Raw genomic sequence first — 27,785 nt, 5'->3', positions numbered from 1 at the left:
CAAAGCCCATAAGTCTAACTCCCTACAGCAACCACAAGCCCCAATCAAGTACATATCAAGTGAAGAGTGGAAAATCTCAGTAGACTGCTTGTCATTGTCAAAATATTAACTCGAAGAAATATTAATAAAGGTACCCCTTTTTTAACAATGAAATGAATCTGTAAAAGGAAAACTAAGCCGAAAAAAAGGAAATGTTTCTCAATAATTGTTTATGCCCGGCTCATGTATTGTCCTGTTCTAGTATCCACCAATATTTCTTCACCAATGTTTACAAACAATGGGACATTTACAACGGCACCCGTGTCGAGAGTCGCTGGCTTCGTCCCCCCTGTGAAAGAATTGTATTTCAATAGAAAAATAATATAATACTACCTCATTAGTGTCTCATAATCACCATATAGCTTACAGTTACAGTAACAACACACAAAAACAATACTAGATGACGACATGTCGTATGTAAGAAAAATACTAGTTCAATGAAATATAATGATATGCATTGATCAGAAGGGATTCTTTTTTTTCTTTTTCTTTTTTTTTAATAGAGATCAGAAGGGATTCTTATTTTAAGTTGAAGGATAGGGTTTTTTATTTAAATGGAAAATTAAGAAATTTTATAAACAAATTTGGGGCATTTTCTGAAAATTTTAAGTACAGAAATATGGTAAAGAAAATGATGTTAATGATGAATATAATATTAATGACAGTAATGACGGTTATTCCATCATCATAATAACAGAAATGAAGAAGATGCTCTTTAGCTCCCAAGTTCATGTAACTCCTATGTTAGATTTGTGATGCTGTCAAGGTTTCATGAAGGAGGCTTTTGTAATTTTCCTATAAAATAGAAACCATATTACCTTGTGCAGTGTCACCTCTGAGGCCAGGATCCACGTCAACCACAGTCAGCTGAACAGTGATGGGAAGATCAAAATCGATAATCTGCAGTTTGAAGATAATTCGCGTACAACAAATATATGAGTAGATATATAATTTATCGGAATAAGACACAAATCTATGTATTGTGCAGAAGCACATGCAGTTACACAGGAACCAACGGATACATGCTTACAGATATATATAACATGCAGGTGTGTGTGTGTGTGTGTGTGTGTGTGTGTGTGTGTGTGTGTGTGTGTTCAAGTGCAAGTCACCATTTTGTATGACTTAAGACAACATTAGATAATATATCAAAAAAAAAAGTGTCATTAAGGCCCCGTTTGTTTTAGATTTTGACAACCGATTTTGAGTCCAGAACAGATTATTAGACTCAAAATGTTTAATTTTGACATGTTGAGTCCAATTATCAGTTTTGGACTCAAAATCCAAGACAAACAAAGCCTAAGCCAAGTGAAGATCTACAACTCAAATAGACAACGTAAATATCGAAAGAAAATTAAAATGGAAAGTACCCGTCCATTCCAAAAGAGCAAATTGCAGTCCATTCCCTCTTTCAGCCATTTTTTCTTGTCGCCAACATCTGCCTCGTTTAAACGGATTTCTTCATAAGTGGACTGTAAAATATAAAGCAGTTATTAATAACTGGATAATATGGGTATCTTTAATGTCGGTAGGTTCAGAAACAAGGAATATCCTCAATATAAATTGATCTGGCATCCAAACTTTGCTTACGAGTTCTGCAGTTGGTAAAGTGTTATAGCATGAGTTCCAAGTATTATGGAAGTTGTAACAGATGGTGATGCTATAGCAATTTACAAGAAACAAGGTCTTCTAGTTTTGCTCTACTATGCGAATACGTAAGGCATTGCATGCACATGAGCATGATATATAATTTTGTTCATTTTTTTGGTAACTACTCTTACATAACACTGCTATCAACAATTAATACTTCTAATAAGTAAAAGGAAAATCAGTCTAAACTCTAAAGATAAGCAACCTGCCATGAGGCTGAAAATAAGGTTCCAAAACCAACTCAAGCATGCAAATTAAGTATAATCATAAAGGAAGTGATACGGGACGATCAAGCTCTTGTTCCAAATTTGAAAGTACAAAATCTCACAAGGTCTCAAAACACTAGCAGTATGCCTGTCTACGAGGATGACAATATGCCTGCCTATGATGATGATTCTGAACCACAATCAGGGCTTTTGAGTCGGTTTAGAGGTGTGCAAATACAAGCAAGGTTTTAAATTTCGACCGAAATCTAAAACCTTGCGGGTTTCGGTCGAGAGCGAAACTGAAATGGCGAAAAGTCGAAACGTTACAAAATTTCGACCGAAATTTTCTTTCCCCGAAATTTCGGCTGAAATTTAAGGAATATCACGAATAAATCTGGATTTTGTTTAATATTTAATATTATCCCAAAATTTCGGGGATTTTGTCGAAATTTGGTACGTTATAAAATACTACGTCATCTGATTTTGATAGATTTCGTCCGAAATTTCGAAATTTCAGGTGAAACGGTTTTGGTGAGGACCGAAACTCATCCCGAAACCGAAATTTAAAACCTTGAATACGAGCCAGGAAGTTGCAAATTTATGCCAAGGTTTAAAATTTCGGTTTCGGTAACCGTTTCAGACCCCACCAAAAACCGAAATTTCGGTCCGAAATTTGGTAATTTGGTTCCAAATTCCGGACCCAAATTTCGAAATTTCGGCCGAAATTGTGTAACACTCTTTTTTTTTAATAAATAATGTCATTAAACCGAAATTTCAGTCCGAAATTTGGTAAAGGGCGAAAAATGGAATTTCAGAAATTTTCAGTTTCGGTCCCCACCGATATCCATTCGGATTTCGGTCGAAATTTTAAACCATGATTTATGCCAGGATAGGATAGTGTGGAGTGTTGTCGTAAGGAAAAAGAGTGAAACGAATGGGTGAGAATGAAGGGTTTGGTTCTTAAAATATGTCATGAGATTAGAGAAATATTTTTTGAGAAGTATGAGATTAGAGAAATATTTTTATGAGGCTTAGGATAGGTTTGGTATAGTGCAGACATATGCCGGGAAGCTGTTGAAGCATCTTGGAGGTGTAAAATTTGTTTTGGGACAAAACGAAAGAGGCATAGGGAATGGGCTTGAATGGTGTCTTTAAGTTTGAAAAAAAAAATTAATAGGTATTTTAGGAGTTTTGGGTAGAAGATATGTGAAAAACAATGCCAGAGAGGTTGGGGAGAGATTAATGGAGACATGGGGATCTCCAGAAGGTGATTTATGGGAAAAACCCCACAAAAAAAATGAAAGAGATAGAGTTGGAATCTCACCAACCAAAACCCAAGGCATCTCACCAAGGGGTTCCTAGGCATCACACCTTACGGAAGATCAACCTTTCACACCTTGGCAAGGAGTAGACATCACATCCGCACAATAGAAGAAGCTTCAAATCCTTTTTCATTCACCATTCACATCATGGCATAACATTCTTTTTTCATTCACCATTCATCATGATGGAATAAAATAGAAAAATAAAAAATTGATCTAAGGCTTATATATATATATATATATATGAAAAAGAAGAGAAGTAGAAGTTCTAAAACCCTAAAAAAACCTAACACCTTTGGACCAAAATACCCTCTAATGACTTAAAGACTTGCTTCCTACTTAAAAATCTCATAATACATGTGTGGGGCCTATTTAAAACACACGTGACTCAAGGAACTTAAGCAATTTTAGTGGGAAAAGACTCTAAACATGAAATAGGAATCATTGTATCTAATTCCTAGCAACATTGAAAGCTTTCTAGAGTTAGCTGAGAAAATAATATTGTGGTAATATTATTGATACACCTTGTACTAGAAACGGGATATAGCTTCAAGAAATAAACATGAAACAGGAATCATTTCAGTCGAAAATATAGTTTTCAACAAGATTGTTCCAAAAGAGCTACTAGTATATAAAAGGAAAAAAAGAAAAGGATGTACCAGGTCCATAAACACATACTGAGAACCATCTTTGTATGTGAATTGTTTGGTTTCCTTCATGATATTTGCCTCGGGTATCTGAAGAATCAATTGGACATAAGATATTTAGGGGTTCAGTTGGAAGAGTTATCATATCACATATTGAAAGCAATAGTTCAAAAGGTGCCTGAGGTGTATGCATCAAGCCATCAAGGTGCGCTTTCTCTCGTATTTGATCCTCCCTTTTTGTATGACTAGTTTACTAGAATTTATTAGCTTTTTTATCTATTGTTTGATACGAGTTCTGAAGCAGATTCTTATTCCGTATTCCTATCACCATGTTAGGGCTCAACCCTCAAGGACCCTTCCACTAAGTTTCATGGATAAGATTTCATGACTGCTTTTTAAATTTTTAATTTTTATTATGACCATATATGCATGTACAAGGGGGAAAGAGTGAAGGCTTGAGCATGCCGCTCGTGTAGCATAAAAAAACTCATTTTGATGCAAGTCATGCAGGTCAATACAAGCATGTTCATAGGATTTCTCATACTAGTGAGATGTGAGTTTCTCTCTGTATAAGAAGTTTGAATTATGGAGGACTTCTTGAATTTCGGATCTTGCCAGTATGAAAGACAGCGATGGCTATGTTCTTCATTTAAATTTTCAAGCAATGACAAAGTTGCAAAGATAAGAATCATGGAATCCTTGTAATATTTACAGGGGGATAGAGACATATAGTCATATACTTTGCTCAATAGTCCGGAAAAAGTATGAAATTTTCTAATTGAGCTATTATAGATTCAAAGTTTGAAAAAATGTGCACATTCCCACACTACTACAACCAAATCGATAACTAGTGCCCCTTAATCCTTCTACCTTATTTTCTCGATAACTTCTAAACTCTTTAGGCACTCCGTTTAGCGTCTGAGGAGTGCATTATTGTGAATGGCCATTTGTGGTGCTACTACAAATCTTCTCCACCAAACCAGCATTCTTCTCCATTGATCCTAGTCTCTATGATGTTATCTACGTAATTTTGATCCCAATGTTTGAATCAGGAAGCCAATCTTTCAAAAAAAGCTTCCACAAAATGCTTTCAACATTAAGTTCCTTAAAATATAAAATAGGATGAAGAAATAAGTTTTCAGTTCAAATTAAGATATTACCGTACTTCCAGCTCGAAACGTTTTCTCAACTGTGTTGCCTGTTACATAATTGCGCATTTTGGTCCTAACAAATGCCGCACCTTTTCCAGGTTTCACATGAAGAAATTCTACAACAGACCACCAGAAGGAAGACATAAGCTTCTTCTTTAGAAAACATATCAAGAAATAAAAAGCATCTAGGAACTATATAAACATGCAATCCAATGTTTGAGTAAGTTGATGGGTAAGAGAATTACATGATTGCTAGAGATAAGAAACCAAGCAAATAGAGCGTGAATTAAACGAGCATTTTATATTTTTATACAAAACATAGAAAAAAACAACAACATAATGACAGCAGCAAAGAGGAGCAATTTCCATAATTTTTATGGCATTTCCATAAAAATTACGTATTTTCATATAAGTTTTTTCTCATATAATTTTCATAATTTTCATATAAAAATTATACGTATTTTCCTTTTTCACAACCATGCAACAATATAATTTACCAATGGCCAGTTTTACTATACCATGTATAAACTCAAGTTCAAGAGCATCCTTAGCTATTAGAGAGATTCCTGAGCTTGATTGCAGTAAAAAGTGCATAATCTCCCTCCCTACCTACCTGCCTACTTACCTGTTTAGGTAAAAAATAACATGTGGAATTTAATTGTTTATTAGAGTTTCTTAGGAGTCTTGAATTTAATAACATGTGGACACCCAAAGTCTTTCTTAGGTCATCAATCAAGGTGCTCTTTCTTTAAAAGTTAGCAGCCCCTTCACCATATGCAATGTTGTATGGCAGAACCATTTTGTTGGACACAATGACAGATGAGACTTTCAATTGCGACAATTTGAATCTTGGAGAAAAGAATCATTTGGTAAATGTGTCATGAATCATGTGTAGGGAAGAGGAATAGATGGTCCATTTTTTATCCATTGCAAGGCAATGAGTTAAATTTCAGATCTATTCCTTAATCTACTTGATGGTAGTGGGTTTCCCCAACAAGAATAACAGACATCTTTCAAGACTTGAGTAGTGAACCATTAGGGTCATTTTGGATGCACGTTAAGTAGAGGTAGAAGGAAAGTACCTAAGTACAAAAAGGGTAGAAATAAAAATCATTTTAAGATGAAAATTCAATAAATGTTACAATAAGCACAAATACATACTTATAAATCATCACACAACCAAAAGATCAATTCACTGCTCAGAAAACAATGCCAAAACAAAGCACAGATGCCGCTCGTGGCCACAAATAACCAAAGCACAACGAATCTGATCCGTAACAGTCCAAAACCAATATAACTAGAGGAGATCGATGCCAAAGACTACAAAACAACAAACACAGATAACCCTGCCGAAAGCTCTGCCCAACAAACACTCAAGCTGAAATGAATGTCCACACAATCTATAACAGCCAACAAGCAAAAATCTGCCCAAGACAAACTAGACGACTCACTAGCAAGCCAACCACAAGTAGAAGTTAATACTGAGCATCCATGTAACAATCCACACTACAAATACCCTGCAAATAACCTCCCCGGGCCTACAAAGTTAAGAAACTTTGTATGCCTCGCTGATACCACTTTGATGCAGGCAAGGTTTTAAATTTCGGTCCCCACCGAAACTGAAATTTCAGCCGAAATCCTGAAATTTCGGCCGAAATTTGGTAAAGGGACTCGAAATGTCGATTTTTTTGGGCCGAAATTAGGCTGAAATTTGGTAAAGGATTAAAAAATAATATTTTTTCCCAAATTTCAGCAAAATTACCGAAATTTCGACCGAAATTTGGTAGATTTCGCCAATTTCGGCCATTTCGGTGTCGGTCTTGACCGAAATCCGAAATTTAGAAGCTAAAGTGGTTTGTATTGCAAGTTCCCTCTCTCATAACGTGGGACAGTGGAGAGCATTTATGGGTTGAAGGCTATAACAAGAGAAGATTGCCATAGAAGAAGAGGTCCCAGAACCAAACACAAAACATGACTTGGCATTTATCTTTTTATCATTTACTTTTCCACACTTTCATTTACTTTTCATAGTTGTAGCTTGTCTGGTTGAATTAAGTAACAATGGATTCATCTTCTCTGGCATTTGTTTGCTCTGTCTTATTAGTTAGTTAATCATACGTTCTGTTGATCATGAGAGTCATTTGCATTCTGCATGCATCAACCATGTAATTTGCATTCTGCACGCATTGGCATTTCCCGTGAATCATTCACATCCTTTATGTGTCGATATCCCCAAATTTGGCGTCACGTCGTACTGGAAAAAGTCCTTTCCATATGTGTAAGGCATTAGAGCCCAAGAAAGAAGTGGTATTCCCCTCTTCTTCTCACTCGCCTAAAATCCAATCCTAGTGGAAGGAAAAGTTTCTGTCACCAACCCTTCGAATTGAATTTCGACTCGTCTTCTAAAAGATTGGCACGCCATGAAACTACCACACACACACACACTCCCACAAAGTCACAAACACATTCACACCAGTCGCGTTGACCGCTCACACTGGACGTATTTGACCGAACAGGTGCACACCCAAATTGCAATTTGGGCTTTTCTAGATTGCATTTTCACTCAAACTACAATCCCTAAAGGCCCAAATTGCAAATTTATAGGTTACATAACTTCTATAATTGTTATCACAATTTCCAACGACTTCTAACAGCCAACATAAGAAGTTCAAAATAAAAGGTGGTGTACAAAGGTGTAAAATCAGTAAAAAAAAATAACATAAACATTTTCATACCTATAACCCTCCATGGAGCACCATCTACTTCAATGTTGGAACCCACCTTGATATCATTGCTAGAAAATGCAAAAATTTCTGCAGGAAGACTATAAACAAATAAATAACAAGATTGAAAAAAGGGAGAAACCAAAGAAATTCGAGTAAAACATACTTGGGTATCTGTAACGGAGTGGCGTTTTGGTAAATATCCGGATTGGGATAAGTGTAGACTTGGAAGGAAAGTGGATTGACGAAGAACGGAAGCAATAGTTGGAAGATAGATAGAAGGAAAAGACTCCCGCCATGGTGTCTGAAAATTCCTCCAAAATCTTTCCCAATTTTTAGAAGCCCAACCAAGTTGATAAGGGGTTTAGAGAGAATACAGGGAGAGAAAGCAGGTGTGGCTCGAAGTTTGTTTTATATGGTACACGCCACTACGCCAGCCAGAAAGATACGGGGAGCCCACATGAATAGATGATCTAAACCGTTCATCTTGAAGTGTGCCTTACTTTTTTCTAAAATTTTTAGTAACACCAATAGCCATACTTCTCCCACCAATAGCCAAATCTACATTATTGATGTCTTAACACTTGATCATTGTTTCCTATGGCTTTTATACGGGAGGTTGTGCATGGTTTTGCAAAGAATGGGATAGGTAGGCTTTTGGACTCGCACTCTATAAAATGAGATGGGTGCGCAGGTTAAAGGGCTGGGAACCACCTTGGATTCTCTTTGAAAGGTGGAGGAGGGTGTTTCACAAATTTAAGCATTCAATTAAATTACTCGATGACCATGGAAAAGAAAACGAGAACAAGTGTAAAATTGTAGCGAACTTGGGATGCTACTAACTCCAGAGAAGAAGAAATCTAACTACATGCTAGAGTCCAATGCCACATTCAATTAAATTACTCGATGACCAGCGTGGGTGGCAGGGTGGGTCTAGGTCTCACCCTGATGCCCGTAGGTTACCCGTCAAAACTAGGGTTAGGTTTTGACACTGACATGTAGTTGAGAAATATAGATAAATTTCTCAGCTTTCTTAAAGTAAGGATTGGATCATATGTGTAATTTTAGTTTGACACTGATGTAAATATGTGTAGTTTCTCAGCTATGTAAACCTATGTATTATTGCAGTATACTAATCTGTGTAAATATGTGTAAAAAAACATATGATCCGATAATATTATACTGAGCTATGTAAATCAGTGTAAATCTTCATATGTGTATTTTTCAGGGAAAATATTAGTATACTGCAATAATACATAGCTTATGAGTGAGTCGAGTGACTAGGGTAACTCCCTTACCCCTTTCATTGCACTATCATTATCTTTTCTCAGGGATCGGGCGGGCTTGCATGAGAGAGCAGCCACATAGAGGCACAAATTTTGTCTTAGTCATTCAATTCACGAGAGGTGGCTGCTCTCTCATGCAACAGCCGGCCCACGAATGCCTTTTGCGATGATCCATAGCAAATCCCCTTTTCTCAATTGACCATAACATTTTATGTAATGGGGTGCTAAGCTTACTATTAAAAACAAACGGGGTGCTAAACTTAATACAATAAAAAAATAGGATTATGAGTACAATCTCTGCCGTTGATTTTCTATGGGATTATGGTCCATAGAAAATGAAATCATCGTTGCTGCAAAAGGTTTTTCTTTTAAAAAATTAAATATATATTTGCTGGGTTACCCGCCGGTTTACCCAACCCGCGCGGGTTGGGTCGGGTTAATGAAAAGCCTACCCGCACAACCGCAGGTATTTTTTATTCTTACCCGTACCCGCGTGGGTTACTCGTTTGCCGGGTCTATATATGAACGAGTTTTTATATGGCGAGTCTTGCCAAAATTGGAAGAAAACTTGAAAACTTTCACTTCTTGGATGCTATCTCGCATATGAACAAGAGATTTTATATGGTGAGTTGTAGTCCAGTGTATATTCAAAAGCATTATGGGTCCACTTCAAAGGATGATCCAAACCATTCATTTATCGGCGTACATTGTAAAACGACGTATAACTGTAACATCTCCATAGGATGATCTTTGACCTCTGATCTATAGAGGTTCTATAATGTGCAGTCACTCTACACACTGGGGGGGTCAAGATCATCCTATGGTGTATGGCATATTTACTTCGTGGCCAAATAAATGAACAGTTTGGGTCATCCTTTGAAGTGGGCCCGCAATATTTTTCGAAAAATAGTGGACCTCACATCCACTCGCCATACTAAGAGAACCTAACCACAAGGCTGTTCCTCTTAAAAAAACTAAAAAATTGAATCAGCTTGTGAAGGAAAAAAAAAATCCTTATGCCCTTGACCCCTCCATTATTAATCTCCCGTGCTTGGGTACAAATATGTAATCCCTGTTTTTCAGTTTTTAATATAAAATGGGCAGTGTTATCCCCCCCGGACCCCCTCTGATGGATATTCCCCCCCCCCCCCTCTTCACAGATACCGTTAGGATATATGAAGGGGGGGGGTACCATTGCCCTATAAAATCTCATCTGATATATGATAACCCATTTTCTAATTTTTGTAATAAATTCTAGTCGAGCTTGCCTGCTACTAGTACTAAGAAAAAACAGAGGCCGTTAGAAAGTAGAAAGGGATGACATAACATATTCCTATGTCCGTATCGCAACGCCAAAAAAAAGAAAAAGAAAAAGAAAAAGAGTAAAGATTGAAGTGAACTCAAATTATTTAGGGAGATTATCTTTTCGCCCCTGCTATAGGATAATGCGCCCCCAAGGTCACGTTACTGTGGGGCGCATTATCCTACGAGTGGGTGGGTGGGGGCAGAAAAATCATCGCCCATTATTTAAGCTAACCCCGATTTTGCCCTAATCCCTTCCCCCAATTCATTCTCTCAAACCCCAACCTAGCTACAGAAACAAAAAAAAAAAAAAAATGTCGGAAAATTTCCCGAATCGTAATTGATTTTCTCTAGAATTTTTCATGTAATTTCATTCTCCCAATCGTCCCACATCTTATTCAACCTCACTTTCATACATTACCATGAATAATTCCGACTCAAAATAGGGTTTTTTTTTTCTTCTCCCTATCTCAAGAACATGGGCTCTGAAGACATGGATTTGGTTCCCCCACAAAGAATCGAAAACGGCCTAAATTCTCAGATGGTTTTTCAAGACGAAACCCTCCAATTCCCTTCCCGAAAGCCGCGAGGAGGGTTTGTCGACGAGAAGCTGTTCGCAGTCGATCGCGAACGGTTTATTCGCGCGCAGGGACCGGAATTCCGGCGAGGGTTTTATGAGTCTCCTGGCCGGAGAGAGCAGCCGGAGTGGAATGCTGAGGGAAGCTCCGGTGATAGATCTGAAGGCGAAGATGATGATGATGATGATGATGATGAAGATGATGATGAGGATGATGATGAAGGGGATGGAGAGGTTGAGGGTTTGGTTGCAACAGATGATGGGAATAAGAATAAGAATAATAATAATAATAATAGTAGTGGGAGTGTACAGAGTAGTTCTGATAAAATTCGCAACGAGAAAGCGAATTTACAGAAGCACCATTCGCCTTTCGGTATGAAAAATGCTGTTTTTTTTTTTTTTTTTTTTGTACTTAGGCTTGTTTAACTTTGAATGGATGCTGAATTAGGGTTTTTGATGGAGTCAGGATCAAGTAGAGAGGTGTTGATATCTATGTGATCTATCTGTTGTTAATTTTAAAAATCTCTCACCCCCCTTTTATTGATCCACTCATTTGAAAGCAAATTTGCAGAAGCACCATTCACCTATTAGTATGAAAAATACTGTGATTTTATCCTTCTTTCTTATGTAAAAATTTAGTTTTTTTCAACTTTAAGGGCCCCCCAAACTAGTTCGGGACAAGGGCTTAGTTGAGTTGTGTTCAACTTTAAGGGGCTGTTTGTATGCAAGGATTTTATAATCTAGGATTGTAAAATCCTGGATTTAACAAGCTAAAACCTGGATTTTATAGGTTAAAACCTAGATTTCATAAGCTAAAACCAGGATTTAACAATCCTGTAAATGTACAATCCAAGTTCTAGATTATAAAATTAAGGTTTTAGACTATAAGATCCAGTTTTAGCTTGTAAAATCCAAGATTTTACAAGCTCGTATTATAAAATCCTTGTTTCCAAACAACCCATAAATGATTGCTAAACCAGGGTTCTTTTTGGAATTAGGATCTAGTAGAAATTTCAAATGATTGCTCATTATTTGTTAAGTAAAAACTTAGGTTTGTTCACCTTTAAATGAATGCTAAATTAGAGTTTTTGTTGGAATTAGGATCAAGTAGAGGGGTGTTGATGAAAGATGGTGCAATTGTTCACTCTGCGACTAACATGAGGGGGAATGTGAATGAACAGCAACACCAGCAGGGACGGATGGGTCATTATAACAATGCAATTACGATTGCGGAGCCTGAAATTTATTATGCCCAGATGATACAGGGGGCAGATGGGTCAGGTTTAATGCAGAAGGAGATGGGATTTAGTGGGAGGAAAGATGCTGCTCTGTCGATTGAATCGGGGGAATCTCTGAGAGCAATTCTTTCAGATCCCATCACGTAAGTCTGCCACAGATATAGCTAGTTCTGATTTTCATTTTTTCTTTATCCCGCGTTTCCTTTTTCCCAACAGAATATTATCTAGAACACATCCATATTACAGTTTACACGGTCAGAGCTGGGAACCAAACGATACAAAACACTGGGTATAGTCCTTTTCTTAATTAAGTGGGCAAAAGAAAAAGTCGAACTCACTGCAAGATGCTATAAAAAAAGTGATGTAGCATTGATTTTAAAGTTAAATTAATGCATGTTTCAAAAGGTTTCAAAATGATGCTTCAAAATGATGCTTGGTTAAGGTAATAAATCAATGTCCGCTATTTTCATGTTAATAGATCGGCAAATAGTGTTGCTGATAGGCTTGCGCGAGAAGGGGTAGGCAAAGCCGCCTTAGAGTTTTTTTGACTTCTTGCCTCATTGATCTTTTTTTTTTATTGTTGTTTTCCTTGTTTGTATAGCTGCTGACCATCTTGGTCGTGAGCTCTTCTTGGTTTTTAATAATATCTTTCATCACCATTAAAAAAAAGGTAATAAAAACACAGCCAAGAGTTAGTATCATGGAATACTTGAAGGCAATATAAGAGGTGGTGATTCAAGTTGGTATGCAATTTCATGCAGACACACAAATGATTACGATTTATGTAGATTACGATCTTGCTTTTCCTCTATGATTTGGCCGACATTTGAATTTATTGCCGACACACGTGTCATGTCGTATGGTGTTTGACACAACACCCGTGTCCACACGTTTCGACACTCCTTTAGACACTTTTAATTTATTGCTAGAAGTTTCAGTAACTTAATATGCATGCATGTGTAAGAGTGTGATACTATTTCTAGATTTTTAGGGGTTGTCATGTCAGATGCCTCATATCCGTGTTCAAACTCGGCACACGAATCCGCGTCCACAAATCTTGATTATATGTACTTTCTATTTTAGCCGTGTCCCCGTTTCTAAATTTTGGGAGTTTGCCATGTCCGACACTCTGTGTCCGTGTCAACACGCAACACTCGTGTCTGTGGCCACAAATCATAGCTTTTCCTTCTCAGTTCGTTTTGACTAAGTTGCCTTCATGCCATGACCATCTTTCGTTGCTTACCGTTATCCACAAGCTAGAGCATATTTTCTTTCACATGGACATGAGATTCTTTCTTAGTCAATGTGTCGTAGCGTGACTTACATTCTGAGAAACTTTGCCAGTAATTGAGGCAGATTGTTTACGGTGGGAATTGGTATTTAATCCAGTTCATTCAACTCGGAGCCATTCGATGATATCTTATTCTTCCTCTTGACTCATGTTTTAGTAATGTGTCCTCATGAGAGTCATTTAGTTCAGTTTTCATTTTGCTCACCCGTTCCAATGAATTTATCTAATATTCTGTGTATAGTTCAGGTTGTCTCTAATTTGAAAACCCGAAAGCTCGACTGGATTTCAGCTGTTTTGAGTTTACTCAAAAAACATGTTCTATTCTTTATCAGGTCTGGTCTTGTGTGTGTGTGCGCGCGCGCGCATGCACGTGAGAGAGGAAGCATTTAATGATTCTTTTTACCCTCCCTGTCTGCAAAGAAGAGTGCCCCCAGTTGCAAGACCCCATTGTTCCTTACCTTCTTTGCAAACAGAGAAGTAAGAAGAATCATTAAATGCTTCCTCTTAATTGCTTCAGTTTCCTACATCATCTTTGTTAGACAGATATCAAAGCTTTTAGTGGGAGTTGCACAGAACCAAAACGCCAAAAAAAAAAAAAAAACAGATATTAAACTGATTAATGCCTCGGTGGCTCCAATACACATCCAGATTATTCTCAAGCGGCTATTTTGCCGCTTGGCATTAGCAATCCTCACATGTATATATACATATGTATGCATATCTTTTGAAACATAATATGATGAGAAAGTATAGAAAAATATGAACAATCATTTATTTAGTGGTGTGGTAAACATATGGGTTTTGCATGAAGTGTTTTTCCATGAAAATAGGATAACCGCATATTAATGAAAATAAAGGGATCTTTTTTTTGAGAAAAAAGATATTAATCAGTATTCAGTAATCATTCAATGGTTTAAGTTTAACTGTGAGCAAATAAGATCGATTGCTGAAAATCAAAGGTACAAAATTAAGTTTCAATTTTTACAAGCAACTTCAGGCTTTTGTTTAAAAACATGTAAGTTTCACATTTTCTTGTTCCCTACTAAAGAAAAATCAGACGAGGGTGTGAAGGAAAAGAAACAAAATGCCTGGAAACTTCTGAAACTTCTAATGAACCTCAATGTGACTTTGCCCTTTTGTACTACCTTAATTTGAAGAGGATGCCACAAATTTGAATAACTGTGTTAAGTAGAAAATTTGTCTCCCATGGCAGTTTTAGTTTATATGTTCTCTCTTTTACTTGTTATACATCTCATTCCTTGTTAGAAGCAATTATTGTTCAATGTGAAGGTCATTTTGCTACAACATCAAAGAAAACATGCTATTTCTACTAGTATAATTATGATAACATTGGTCTAATATTGCTATACCAATGTATGTTTCCTGGCTCATTCATTTGGAATTCTAATTTAACCTTCAGTACCATAGATGTCAACTGTTGATTATTTTTTATGTGGTTTTATAGAGGTATTCTCATGGATGACGCAATGATACTATCTTGTGGACACTCTTTTGGAAGTGGGGGAATGCAACATATCATGAGAACGGTGGGTTGTTACCATATAGATTTATTGGTTTTGTCATTTGACCGTCTCAATTATTGTGTGCATTCTATAAAAAGAGAAAAAAAAAGTTATTACATGATTTTATGCAAAATGAATATATTCATTCATACATCATTTGTATCCAAGGCTTTTTACATAATGTTATGTGTGGATACATGAACATGCAAGGATATAGTTTAGTCTAAACAAATAGTGCTGATTAGTGTACTGTTAAGCTCACGTTTTGGTCTGCTTGTGTTTTCGATTTTTTATTATAAGAACTTTCTGCTTACCCATGTGGAAATCCATCCCTTGATTGATGAACATATTGCCATGCAGGATATGATTTTTGTTTTTTGAGAATTCAAAATTAGCATTGAATTCAGAGTTGAATATACATCATTCTAAATGTGTCTTCAACATGCTGAGTCACTTGTCCTAGATCCACTTGTCTATGAATCACACAATGGGGATTATGGATTAGTTAAAAAAAAAAACCACGGACTCACACAATGCTGAGTCCGTGGTATTTCATGAGAATAGAATGGGGTGATTCTCTGGATTGTATATTGTAGTTTTTGTGTTGGGACATCTTGTCCCACCTTTTTCGCGCTCTGCGCTTTGGAATAAAATCATAACCTTTCAAAAAAAAGAAAAAACAATAGGGATTTTGAATTTTGGGAAGATATCTTGGTTATTTATGAAGTTGAAGGTTGTTTAAAGGATTTTCTTTTTAATATATAATAAAGGAACCAAAGAAAAGGAAAAAGAATCAGAGAGAGCCACTGTGAACCAAAGGGGAATCTAGTCAAAAGTGTGAAAAAGTTAAAATCTAAGAAGGGAAATAAAACTAATGGCCTAGAAAACAGAAAACTATGAAACATGCATATGGTGCCAAAACTCTACAGAACTAGAGAAAATGCCATCGTTGGAAAGACGATCAACTTAGAGTTTCCTTCACCATGTAGGTGTGACAATTTGCACTCCAAAAATCAGCAATATATCTGTCATCTCTTTGAAGAGGTCAATGAGCTGCCAATGAGGCTAGAGTCCTAGAGTCGTGCTTAAGCACCTAATAATGACGAATATATCCGTCATCTCTTTGAAGAGGTCTATGAGCTGCCAATGAGGCTAGAGTCCTAGAGTCATGCTTAAGCCACCTAATAATGACGAATCACCTTTTAACCGAACTGAACTTTGGAATATCCAAGGGGCACCAAACACTTCGAACAGGGCGCCAAACATTTTAAAACTAGACACACAACTTCAACTTCTATATCATTTGCATGATCCTTGCTACAAGGACCTGCAGAAGGATATTTGATATTAAACTTTTTTTTAAAGAAATTGTCCTAATAAACTTTTAATAAGCACTCTCTCAGTAACTTCACTAATAATTTTATTTATCTAACAACCCAGGGTGCTGCAATGACCCATAAATAACCTTGAATTTCTCTTTTTCGAGATTAGCCAAAAAGCTGAGGGAGGCATAATCGTCGACAGACAATTCATCCTTTTACTACCATTAGGACAGTGTCACCAACGCCAAAAGTCTGTCGCACTTGAGAAATTGTGGAGACGTTGAGTGTGCAAAAATTCTTAAAACATTTTTTTTTTGAATGGTGAAAAGATTATTAAACATAACAAGGAAGAACAACGATATATGGGATTTTACGGGGAACTATGGAGAAAAATGTCCTCCGGAGTTTACTCCTTAAAGCCTCAAAACTTACACTCAACCATCTCAATGATTTGCTTTCCATATAACAGATTGTTGATGAGAATCTTTCCATCCATACAGGCATACAGCACCACCAGCCAGAAAGGTCACAACCTACCGGTTGGAATTGGAATAGATTTGGTACTTTTAGGGTTTGAGATCGGTGAAGGATGGCATATATTAGGGTTTTCAAAGATGGATATGATCCTAAGTGTGCACCCGGTTAGGAGTTGGCTATGGTTCATCCACTTTGGTACTAGGAGCTCGCGAGAGCGATCAAGGGCTCTCTCCCTCTGGGGTTGAGACCAAACTACCTGAGCTAACAGCGGTCATACCGGCACCTTTTTTGGCTCCAGGATTTGGGCAATCATTTGACTCATTGTCTTGGGGGAAGTTTTTTTAGACACGTGCTGCTGGTTGGAATTGTAATAGATTTGGTACTTTTAGGGTTTGAGAATGGTGAAGGATGGCATATATTAGGGTTTTCAAAGATGAATAGGGAAATTCAGTTTCTAAGAAGAGTGATTAGGGATTTGAAGAAGGGATTAGGAAATTAGGGCTTTGAGTGTTTTGATGTAAGGAAAGAGAGGTGAATTATGCTTTTGGATGGTAGTGGAAATTTGAGGACTACAGATAGAGAGAGGAAGCATAGTTTAACTTCAAAGGGAGACTTATTTTGGATGATGGTGGGAATTTGAGGACTTTAAATAGAGAGAAGAAGGATAGTTTAACTTCGAAGGGACACTTATGCTTACCTTTCGAGTAGAGTGGAGGGAAATTACCTTTGAGCTATGATTTGTGGACACGGACACGAGTTTTGCGTGTCGACATTGACACGGAGTGTCGGACATGACAAACCCCCAAAATTTAGAAATAGGGACATGGCTAAAAAATAAAGTATATATGATAATGATTTGTGGATACAGATTCGTGTGTCTTATTTCGACACATATACGAGTTGTCTAACATGGCAATGTCTAAAAATCTAGTAATGGTGACACATATAAAACTTCTGATTACTATCATAGTTTGTAACAATATAAATATGGCAATCATTTAACAAACTAATAAATTTTAGAATTAATCAACTATAATCTAAAACAAATATGCGATAATCTAATAACAACGCATTCATCAATTTAATCTAGTTCTATTTTCGTCTCCAATATTACATCGAGAAAGGGAGAGACCAATATGATACAATGAATATTATTGGAATAAGAGTTTGTTTAGGGTTTTATGTTTAAGGATGTGATATAACATCATATATTACTTAAAGTAGAGCTAAGAAAGAGTTTATAATAAAAGAAGAGTCAATAATAAAATATGTAAACACAATATTCAATAATAAAAATAGAATGTCACACTTGCCACAGTACAAAAATGTGTCTACATGCTTACATTAAGTCTAACACTTGTTGCAATACATTTAAAAGTGTCCAAAGGAGTTTCGACACGTGTGTGGACACACGTGTCGTGTCGGACACGGCACACCAATAAATTCAAAGTGTCGGCTAAATCATAGCCTTTGGGCGATGTTTCTCCGATACCATGTAAACAAATCGAAGAAGAGGAAAAAGAATAAGGAGAATAAAAGGAAGAGAAGGGAGACAACACAACTAGTGTGGCAACCTTCTATTCAATATCTTGAAGTGCACACAATAAGAGATAAGAGAGACCACACAATTTGTGTGGCAGCCTTCTATTCAATATCTTGAAGTACACACTATACATCACTTATATGTAGTCATGTAAAATGACATATGTAGTCGTAATGATAAATAATGAAATCTTTAATAGAAACAAGCATATGAATGTTATTTTAGAAAAAAAGCAAGCATATGAACATATATATGAAAATCTACTATCTAAACAACACCGTGTTTCAATAATGCTTCTATTGAGTGCTCGTACGCAAATGTGACCTAGTTTTCCAAAATGCGGGTACACAGGTCAAAACGCAACCAACACAATTCCTAGTTGACTCGGCGTGGCATTGATGTAGGCTAGGAAGAGAAAATAAAAAGAAGTAGAGGAGACGAAGAAGAAGAAACAGAAGTAGAGAACTTGGGAGAAATCTGTAATCAATTCAATTGTTCATTAAAAGTAACAAAAATCTATAAACTGGCTTATAAATAGGCACCCAACAATCAATAAAAGACTAAAATAAACCTAATAAGCAATAAAAGACTAAAGTAACCCTAATAATGCCAAATAATCCCCAAAATACCCCTACAAATAACAAGAGATCCCTACGCCCCCTTTTAGTGCTGCCCTGCCTAGAATAAACCAGCAAGTCCGTCTACGATCCCCATCTCGCACGTTCGAGTAGTTGTTTGACATGGCCCGGTGCTCGTTTGATGCAACTGAGTACTCTGCTGATGCTATGGTAGCTCGAGAGAGCCAAATGAGTTTTGATTGACTTTGTAGGGAATAAATGGAGACTCATACAAGAACACAATCGAGGTAAAAGGGAGTCGACTCAGAAGAGTCGACGATGACGCGGGGGAGTTTTGAAACTATGGTGTGAACTATGAATTGCATTTTGACTGCTTGTCCGTGAATCTATTACAGAAAATTTTACCTTACTAGCCATGGGTCTAGACATTATTATGCGATTAGGACTGATGCTTAACTTTTTGAAAAAAAAAAACAAATGAAAAATGGAAAAAGAGATTTTTTTTTTACACAAATCTTCAACAGTATATTATTGTTTTGACTTTTGAGTAGTTTATAGTTTGTTTGCATTACCTTTTACCATCATTCTTCTCCACCTCTCTCTCATGTGCATCACATGTGCCCTTTTACTAGTCTACTTTAAAGAGCATTTCTTCCAGTATTTATTGTGTGCCAATATATAATAAGCTGTTGTACTTTATATTTATGGCTGTACTTTTTGTTTTGTCATCTTCTGCAATGCGTGTGCAGAAATCTTGCTTTACCTGTGCACTTTCGATTTCTGAAGACTCAGTGGCACCAAACCTCGGTATGTACTAACTGTTACTTACATGGTAATTGTAAAAGTTCTATATGTCCGTATATGGTTTTAATTTTATCTTTCACATGACCAAAACTTTTTTTTTTTGAAAGATGACATTAATATTCATAAATCATACTTATAAGTACATAAGAAAGGGACCAGGAGTCCCCCATCATTACAAGCATGAGGACATCAGAGCAAGCTCTAATGTCAATAAAAAGAAACCTTAACCAGGTCAGGAAAGTACTGTATATCCTATTTCCTGATCATTTATTTAAAAAAAGATTCACACAACTCCATTGCAATCCCCCCTCGGAATCTTGAGTACTTCTCTATCTTAAAAACTTCTCCATTCTAAACCCGTCCCAGACAATCCATTTCTGGCGTAGCCGGAAGCGCGAAGAACGAGTCGAGGTTGATAATCAACACCGATCAGAATAAACCTTCGAATCCACGAAGGGCACTCGTCGAATCCACGAAGAGCTATTCTTCGAATCCACGAAGAACAAGATTTCTTCTAAGAAGAAAGCCAAAATACTTTATTTCAAAAAAATAATTGTCAATTGTGCAAACAACCCTTGCACATGGGTATTCATAAAGCCACTAGCTTCCTACTTTGTGTAAGACTCAGCTTAAGCCATTGATCTAATCTAATGGCTGTGATTAAAACCCTAAAACTCAACTTCCTAATTCAAGTATAACTCTCATTATAAACATACTTAAAATAAATGGCTCAAAATAAAAGATACAAAAGATTCACGTTTCCCCCTTTCCCTTGATTTTAGAAAGTGATGTGGGCTTTGGGGCAATTTTCCAAATTGCCATGCCTTGCAGCCCACTTCATTCCCCTCCACTTGAGGAGAACTCGACCTCGAGTTCATGTTCACTGGCAATGCCTTCGTAGCTTCTCCAAGTTCAAAGATTTTACAACGTTGTGAAGCTCTTTGAAGTTGCCAATTTCCACCCATATAGGCAATGTGATGGAAATTGCCCATATGATGGAAATTTCCATCGCATTGCCTATATATAGGCTTCATTGTTTTGAGAATTATTAACTTTGATGATTAATTGAATTGATTGAGAGCTTCTCCGCCAGATTTCTATTCTTCTCCTCTTCTTCTACTTCTCTTCTCCTATTCTTCCCTCTCTTCTCCTTCTTCCTGTTCTTCTTCTACTTCTCCCTAATTTCGTCTCTTCTTCTCTCATCTTCTTCTTCCCCTATTCTTCTTCTATTCTTCTCATCTTTTCTCATCTATTCTCTTTTATCCCTTTTCTTCTATTTCTCTTCCCTATCCTACATCAGCAAGCCTATCCAAGGATAAAAGTAAACCCCAACTTGCTATCTAATATGGACATGGAACACGTTCAAGGAAGTATGGGGGCGTTGGGTAGATATTTGTTTTCTTGAAATAAAGTGGGGAAGAACGAAGACTCTGAAAGACTCCTAAGAGTTTGATGACGAAGGGCAATAGGTGACAAGGAGCAAAGCACTTGACAAGAGGCGACTTAAGGATGTGTGTAATATGTATGTTAAAAGTATAAAAGATTGAATAACGCCATCTCCAATAGCTTAAGCTTTTGGAGTAACTGGTCGTTTCACATGGTATCAGAGCAAAAGGTCATGAGTTCAAACCTCCTTGATGTTAAAAAATCCACATGCAATGGCCAATCCAAAAGTGGGGCCACATGTGCCACGTGTAGGCCAACCCAAAGAGAGAGAGGCCACACGTGAGGGGGAGTATTAAAAGTATAAAAGATTGAATAATGCCATCTCCAAGAGCTTAAGCTTTTGGAGTAACTGGTCTTTTCACAATGTATAGTGCATTAGTGTGTGGGTGTGTTGCCATACCAGTCAAGAATGTGAAAGTGTCAATTATGTACTGTAATTGTGAGGGTGGTAATCGGCGTGCCACTTCATCAAAGCTACAGTTGGCGTGAGCTACAGCTGGCATGACAGCTGTAAGTGAGCTGTTTTGGTACCACTTCACTACCCAATGAGTTGTCGACAGCTGACATAACAGCATTTGGTGATGCCACCTAAGCACTTAAGCATTTGGTGATGCCATCTAAGCATTTCCAAATTGACCCCAAAATTCCAAGCCGGAGCTCTAATTTAAACCTATCATATTTCTTGTACAAGGTTCTCTCTTTCACTCTCCCTAAGCCTCACTCTTAGATCTTATACTTACTCCTCACTACACTTAGAAACCCCTCCATAGTGACCCAAGCACATGCAAAATTCTTCAAGGAAGTTCTGTTCTACACATGAAGTTGCACATCCAAGCATTTCATCAAAAGCCCATCCATCATTCATCTTGAAGCACACATGGTGTTTTTGGAGTCAGGTTGAGCCCGGGACTAGGGGACCACATGTAAGTAGTTTTTGTGCCTTTTGTCATTTTCCTTTGTAAATGTTCCAACCCATTGTAATGAAGATCCTCCTCTCTTTAGCACCAATTTTGTCGCTCAGGCATAAATAAAGGCGAAACGGGTTATCTGCGTGCATCTCTTACTGATTTCCTGATCATAATCTAGGCAAAAGCCTTGATATCTATGGTTTAAAATTAAAATTTGTAAAAAAATAGTTGATATTGATTAATTTCTTAAAACCCATCAAGGAGCTTCGTTCCTTTACGAGTTTACAATTCGTACAAAACGCACTGGTGGCAACTCTAAAAATCCTCATTTTTCCAATCCCGGCTGGACCATTGGTTTGCTACGAATATACATGTCTTGACGTCTTGAGAGAAGAAAGAACTCACTTGAAATTCTAAATGAAGACCTATCTCTTAAAATAGGAGAAAGGGCCCCAAGCACTGTTTTAGAAATTAGAACTCTGGGATTTAAGGCCTATTTATAGAGATTGGGAGGTCTGAGGCAAACATTCAGTTCCTATACCATTTATCAAGCTAGGAGAATGTATTGGCCCGTTAAAAACGTTGAACCTGATACGTTTGATGAAATATTTGTACTCTACTTTCCAAGAATTCCAAATGTGCGAACCTCAGGCTTCATTCTTCCGAGACATTTGCCTGTCCTTTGGTAGTAATAACAAATCACTGTAACCCAAAGGTCCTCCTCAGGTTTGGAAGCCTAACTCCACCCCCTACTTACATATTTTCACTCCATGATTGTTGTGGACTTTCCTCTTTATGTTATCTTATATTACACAGTGCAAGTGGTATTAAAGTCTTGACAATCTCTTTGGGAGTACTCCGCATTTGTGTTGGTGAGAACTTGAAGATTAACCTTCCTAATAAAAACATTTATCATGTAACCATCTGCATTGACAGTTGAGTCCACAGCCATTCTGTTGGGATCAAGAAGCTTTCCATATGAAACTACGAATGCAGGATATCCTGCACAGAGTCCTATTTTGAAGGACAAGAGTTAATGATGATGATTTATGGTGACAAAGCTTATCTCACAAGAAAATACTACCCACACTGTACATTGATTGCAAATGCTTATCCATATCGAATCTAATTGATGCCACCTAAGCATAATTGGGTTTGTTTATGATCTTTGCTTGCATATATTTGTTGTTTTCTTTTTTCAATCTGACACTCCATTGTATTCCTTTTCTATATTTGTTCTGTTCTTATTCTTAATGTATTCTTTGTACACGGGTGTAGCTCTCCGCACTGCAGTGCAGGCATTCCACCGGGAGGAAGAGTTACAGTCTTCCAAAGTATCCAAAAGAAGAAGAGACAGGCTTGAACAGGTCTGTCTTTCCCGCAAGCTATAATTTATTAAATTATTTTCACCTATGCCATATCCTTTCTGAAGTGGGTTCTCTTATCTATGCAGGAAAACTGTAGTTATGGTGATCAATTTGCAATGGATCTTTCAAGGGGTAAAGGTGTTCAGTTTCCATTTGTTGTCACTGATCGGGTTATTATCAAGGTATTCTTGATTTCTCTAGTAGCTTTTGTTCTACTTGTTTACTGTTTATACTGAAGAAATTTAGTGCAGGGGAACAAGAGGACACCACAACGCTTTGTTGGACGTGAGGCTGTTGTAACAACACAATGCTTAAATGGGTGGTAAGTTATTTCTCAACAATTGCTTAGTTTGATGTGTTCTTTTGTAGGTTTGTCCATAAATTGAGCTTATTAAAATTCACTTGTTTAAATCCAGATGTTTATGATCTATAATTTGAGCTTAATATAATGCACTTATTCAGATCAGTATGTCAAATGTTATTGGAAATATAATGTACAATTGTTCCACAATTTTAATATTTCCTCTAAGTTGGATTTTCCTTTGTCCAGTCAAGAATCAAGATAACTAGTGGATTATCCATATGTCAATATCTATGGCCCCTATATTTGCCGATATTGTATTTCCATGTCTCCTACCCCAACATTCTCTTTTTTAAGTTTTTATATGATGAAAGGCCTTATAGTCCATTATTTTTCGAAAAGTACCGTACGGCCAACACCATAGGATGATCCAAACCGTCCATTAGATGGGCCACAACGTAAATAGGTTGTGCCCTCCTCTTTTTTTAGGTTATATTCTTAATTTTTCTTAAAAAATTATAAATCCAATAAAGGTTTATTGCATTTAATTCTGCTCCATGGGTTGGAATTGAACTTCTTGTAAATCTGTGGTGATAAAATCTTATGTTGCATTGAATTTAAGACTTCGGGATGTGTTTTATTTATAACTTTTGTAGCGGAGCATGATATCGTGGTTCAAAGACAACACTCGATTTGGATTAGATGAGGGTTTTAGCCCAAAATGACTGAAGACTCACTCATATATTTGATTGAGTCAATCTATTTTTTCAAAAATTTCTTAAAAAGTTTGCTGCCTTTTCTGGTGAATTTTATGTTATTTCCATGTACCAGTTCCAAAAAAAATTAATTTTTTTTTTTTTTTTTTTTTTTGAAAACACCAGTGCAACATCGATAAAGGGAAAGATAACTTGCATTGTTTTAATTGAAGAAAGGAAAATGATTTGTAGACGCCGCAGGATTTGATGTGATCCATCATCCATTAACTTTAGTTTATTTATTTATTTTTCATGAGACTTATTTAGGATTTATTTCTCTTTTTAGTTACACTTTTTAACCTAGATGTGGGATGTCCGCATCTATATATGGTCCACCTTTCTCACCTTTTCCCGTGGCCCACCGTCACTTAAACCCAAGCCCATACCATGGCCCACCATCACTTACCCCTTCTTTTATCCCATTGGTTCCCTTTAGGAGGCCCACCCACTTACTCTCAAGGTTTGAAATTTCAGGTTCGGTTTCGGTTTCAGCCTCAGCTGAAAACGAAATTTCGGTTTGGGTGGAAATTTCGGTGTAAATCTTATAATTTTGGTTTGGGTTTTAAATTTCGGTCAATTTCAGATTTCGGCCGAAATTTAAAACCATGCTTACTCTCTTAAGCGCTCTTCTTTTATGCATTGGTCTCCTTTTTGGGCCCATCACTTTTAAACAACTACCCTTTGTCTCATTCTAGCTTTCTCTCTCCCCGCTTAGACACCACTTCTAGCTAGATGACTTTGAATGCGAAACTAAATATGCGAACCATAAGTTCACATCAATTTTGTATCAATGCCCAGAGCTTGGATTCCTTATCAGTTCCATGACCATATGCCATCTAGGCGTTTGATTGAATTCTGCTTGGAGTCTTGTTTAGTCGTACTTGTTTATTAAGGGATCTTTATATATATATATATATATATATATATATATATATATATATATATTTTAATGTCTTAAGGGATCTTTAGATAGTAGTTGTAATTAGCCACTCAGGGCATTAACGAAGGGTATGTTGGTTGTGTACTCTTATGGGTCTTTCCTGCGCTGGGATGTTTACGATGGGCCTGTTGTGGGTTTTGGTGGAGCTGTATCGTGTTGCACGTGTGGGACGTCTTGTCCCCGTTGTCGTAAGTCGTTTTACAACTATTAATAAATTGTTCTCTCTCTCAAGAAAAAAAAAGATAGAGAAAAGAAAAGAAAAGAAATTAGTTGTGTTAGTGTTGTCGTAGATTCTAAGGCTACTTCAAATCAATTAGGTGTCAGTTTCTTAGTTTTACGTTAGTCCATTTCTTTCATGGTAACCTATCGCAACTCCCAATTCTATGGTGTTGTCTTACACTTGCACCGCGATGACACACATCAAAACCATGGCTGAGAGGCTCAATTCTCCAGTTTAGGGGCAAGCACGAGCCTAACTCTGAGGGGGGCCTGGCAACAATGCACTCAAGCTATGTTGAACCAACACTCAGACATGCTAGCCGAGATTAGAGTGGTATTTTTTTTTTTTTTGAAAGTGACAAATTTCATTCATATTTGAAACACAATCGGGACCAGTGGTCCCAGCCTGCTAGTTCAAAGATTAGAGTGGTCTTTAATCACATTAGCAAACATATCGGGCTTGAGGCTCCCAAGAATGCCATGCGCCAGGAATAGACGCCCATCTTATCCATTCATGCAAGGTGAGGTGATGGGAAATTACGTTGTCAGAGGCCCAGCTAGTTCATCCAGACTTGTCCATTTTAGATGCTAAGTTTTAATCATACTTGGTAGAAGCAGTTAGAAATGTGAGCGGCAACAGAAAGTAGAAGGCAATGCATTTTAGGAACTGAGCATCCTGAAATCATGAGACGTCAAAATGGAAAGCGAATACATTTCTATGTTGTTGGTCATGCACATAGTGCTTTTGGTACTACTTTTTTTATTAGGCTCTGACTATGCATATTTATCGACATACTCTTCAGCAGTATCTGCCAGCTCTATTGCTTACGCAGTAATCTATGCCTCAAATCTTTTATTTTTCTATTGTTTGACAGGTACGTGGTGAAGACATTGGATAATGCGGAGAGCGTGAAGTTGCAGTATCGTTCTTTAGCAAAGGTACCAGATAATCCGCCTTCCAATATGATCTCAAGTAAGCCCGTCACTCCAAACTGGCTTTGAAATCGCGGCATAGAAATGCAATGTTGTAAAAATATCAACACGTTATGTTTTGGATACTGAGAGAATTACAACCTTGAACTTATGGCCTTGGTTGATGCTGACAATATTCCCTAATGATACCTACAACGATCCTAGCAAGCACTGCTCCGGAAAATGCATACTAGTTGGCGATCACAAAATTGGATCCACATTGAAACATGTATTAATTTTGACTAGGGGAGAAATCTTATAAGAGGGTTTTGTATGTCTTTGGGTTTTGATTACCTTGTCTTGCGACCAACTGATTCTATTAAAGAAACAAGAAACTTTAGACTTTGATCATGTTTGGGTTTCTCAACTGATTGAAAGTTCTTTCCTGTTATCTATGTAAGTCTATTAGATTTTATGAGATGGCTACATGAACCGTCGTCTCCCCCTTGTTTCTGATATTTGTTGCCCCAACTATAGTACAATGTTTGTATTATCTGACGAACAACAGATTTGAGCTTGGGCTGCTTGTTGGGACACACACACTCTCTCTCTCTCTCTCTCTCTCTCTCAACGTGTCTTACTCTTTCTGCAATGATGGGACACAGATGGCACACAATTCTATTTTAGATTTCCAATATTGATAATTTGTGATCTGCTTCTCAATTTCGTTGACCGAATTGACGAAATTCATCTCCTTGATCGAGCTTCTGACGAGTGGCAAACTTGAAGTTGGATCTCGGATCTACAACTTCGATGTCTGATCCCTGAGCATAGATGTGTCGGATCTCGTTCCAGGAGGATTGATCAACTCTCGATTGGCTACGTACACCGGTCGGTGGCTCTGATACCACTTGTTGAAACCAAGATCAAAGCAAGAAGCAAAACTCAAGAGCACAAAAGCCACAAAACGAGAAAAGAGAGAAATTTCTCGTGTTATATTTTAATCAAAGAATAACACCACTTTTTTGGTCTTTCCCTCTGTTACATTTTGCACCGTTTTGCATCCTACCTTTTATAAACAAAAAAATAAAAAAATAAAAAAAGAGAAATCCCTAACCAATTTAGAACTCTAACTTCACTAACTACTAACTTACCAAACTTGTACTTTCTCAACGTATTCTAATAACCACTTTCTAAAAACAAAAGCAGCTTCTATTCTTCACCTTTCTCTAAATCCGAAACTTCTTAAACTATCAAA

At 37.1% G+C, this 27,785-nt stretch overlaps 2 protein-coding genes across 2 annotated transcripts; one reads left to right on the top strand and one right to left on the bottom strand.

The window, feature by feature from the left end:
- Positions 1-60: 60 nt before the first annotated feature.
- LOC143851615 (elongation factor P (EF-P) family protein) lies at positions 61-8,284 on the bottom strand. The gene is made up of 7 exons (XM_077361099.1): positions 7,905-8,284; positions 7,751-7,828; positions 5,025-5,131; positions 3,877-3,954; positions 1,410-1,511; positions 858-939; positions 61-328 (listed from the first exon to the last, which is right to left on the bottom strand). Exons 1-7 carry the CDS (start codon positions 8,035-8,037, stop codon positions 210-212), a joined length of 699 nt encoding a protein of 232 aa, XP_077217214.1. The 5' UTR covers positions 8,038-8,284; the 3' UTR covers positions 61-209.
- Positions 8,285-10,576: 2,292 nt separating this feature from the next.
- Positions 10,577-27,013, top strand: LOC143849662 (U-box domain-containing protein 62-like). The gene is made up of 8 exons (XM_077358774.1): positions 10,577-11,276; positions 12,005-12,284; positions 14,898-14,979; positions 19,625-19,682; positions 23,312-23,400; positions 23,487-23,582; positions 23,652-23,722; positions 26,491-27,013. The coding sequence occupies exons 1-8, from the start codon at positions 10,805-10,807 to the stop codon at positions 26,615-26,617; spliced, it is 1,275 nt and encodes a 424-aa protein (XP_077214889.1). The 5' UTR covers positions 10,577-10,804; the 3' UTR covers positions 26,618-27,013.
- The last annotated feature ends 772 nt before the right edge of the window (positions 27,014-27,785 follow it).

The sequence above is a fragment of the Tasmannia lanceolata genome, unplaced genomic scaffold (assembly GCF_043159265.1).
Source record: "Tasmannia lanceolata isolate RefF3 unplaced genomic scaffold, GAP_Taslan_0.1 ptg000018l, whole genome shotgun sequence".
Classification (NCBI taxonomy): domain Eukaryota; kingdom Viridiplantae; phylum Streptophyta; class Magnoliopsida; order Canellales; family Winteraceae; genus Tasmannia; species Tasmannia lanceolata.
The sequence above is the reverse complement of the archived record's forward strand: the minus strand, read 5'-3'. Positions and strand labels throughout refer to the sequence as shown.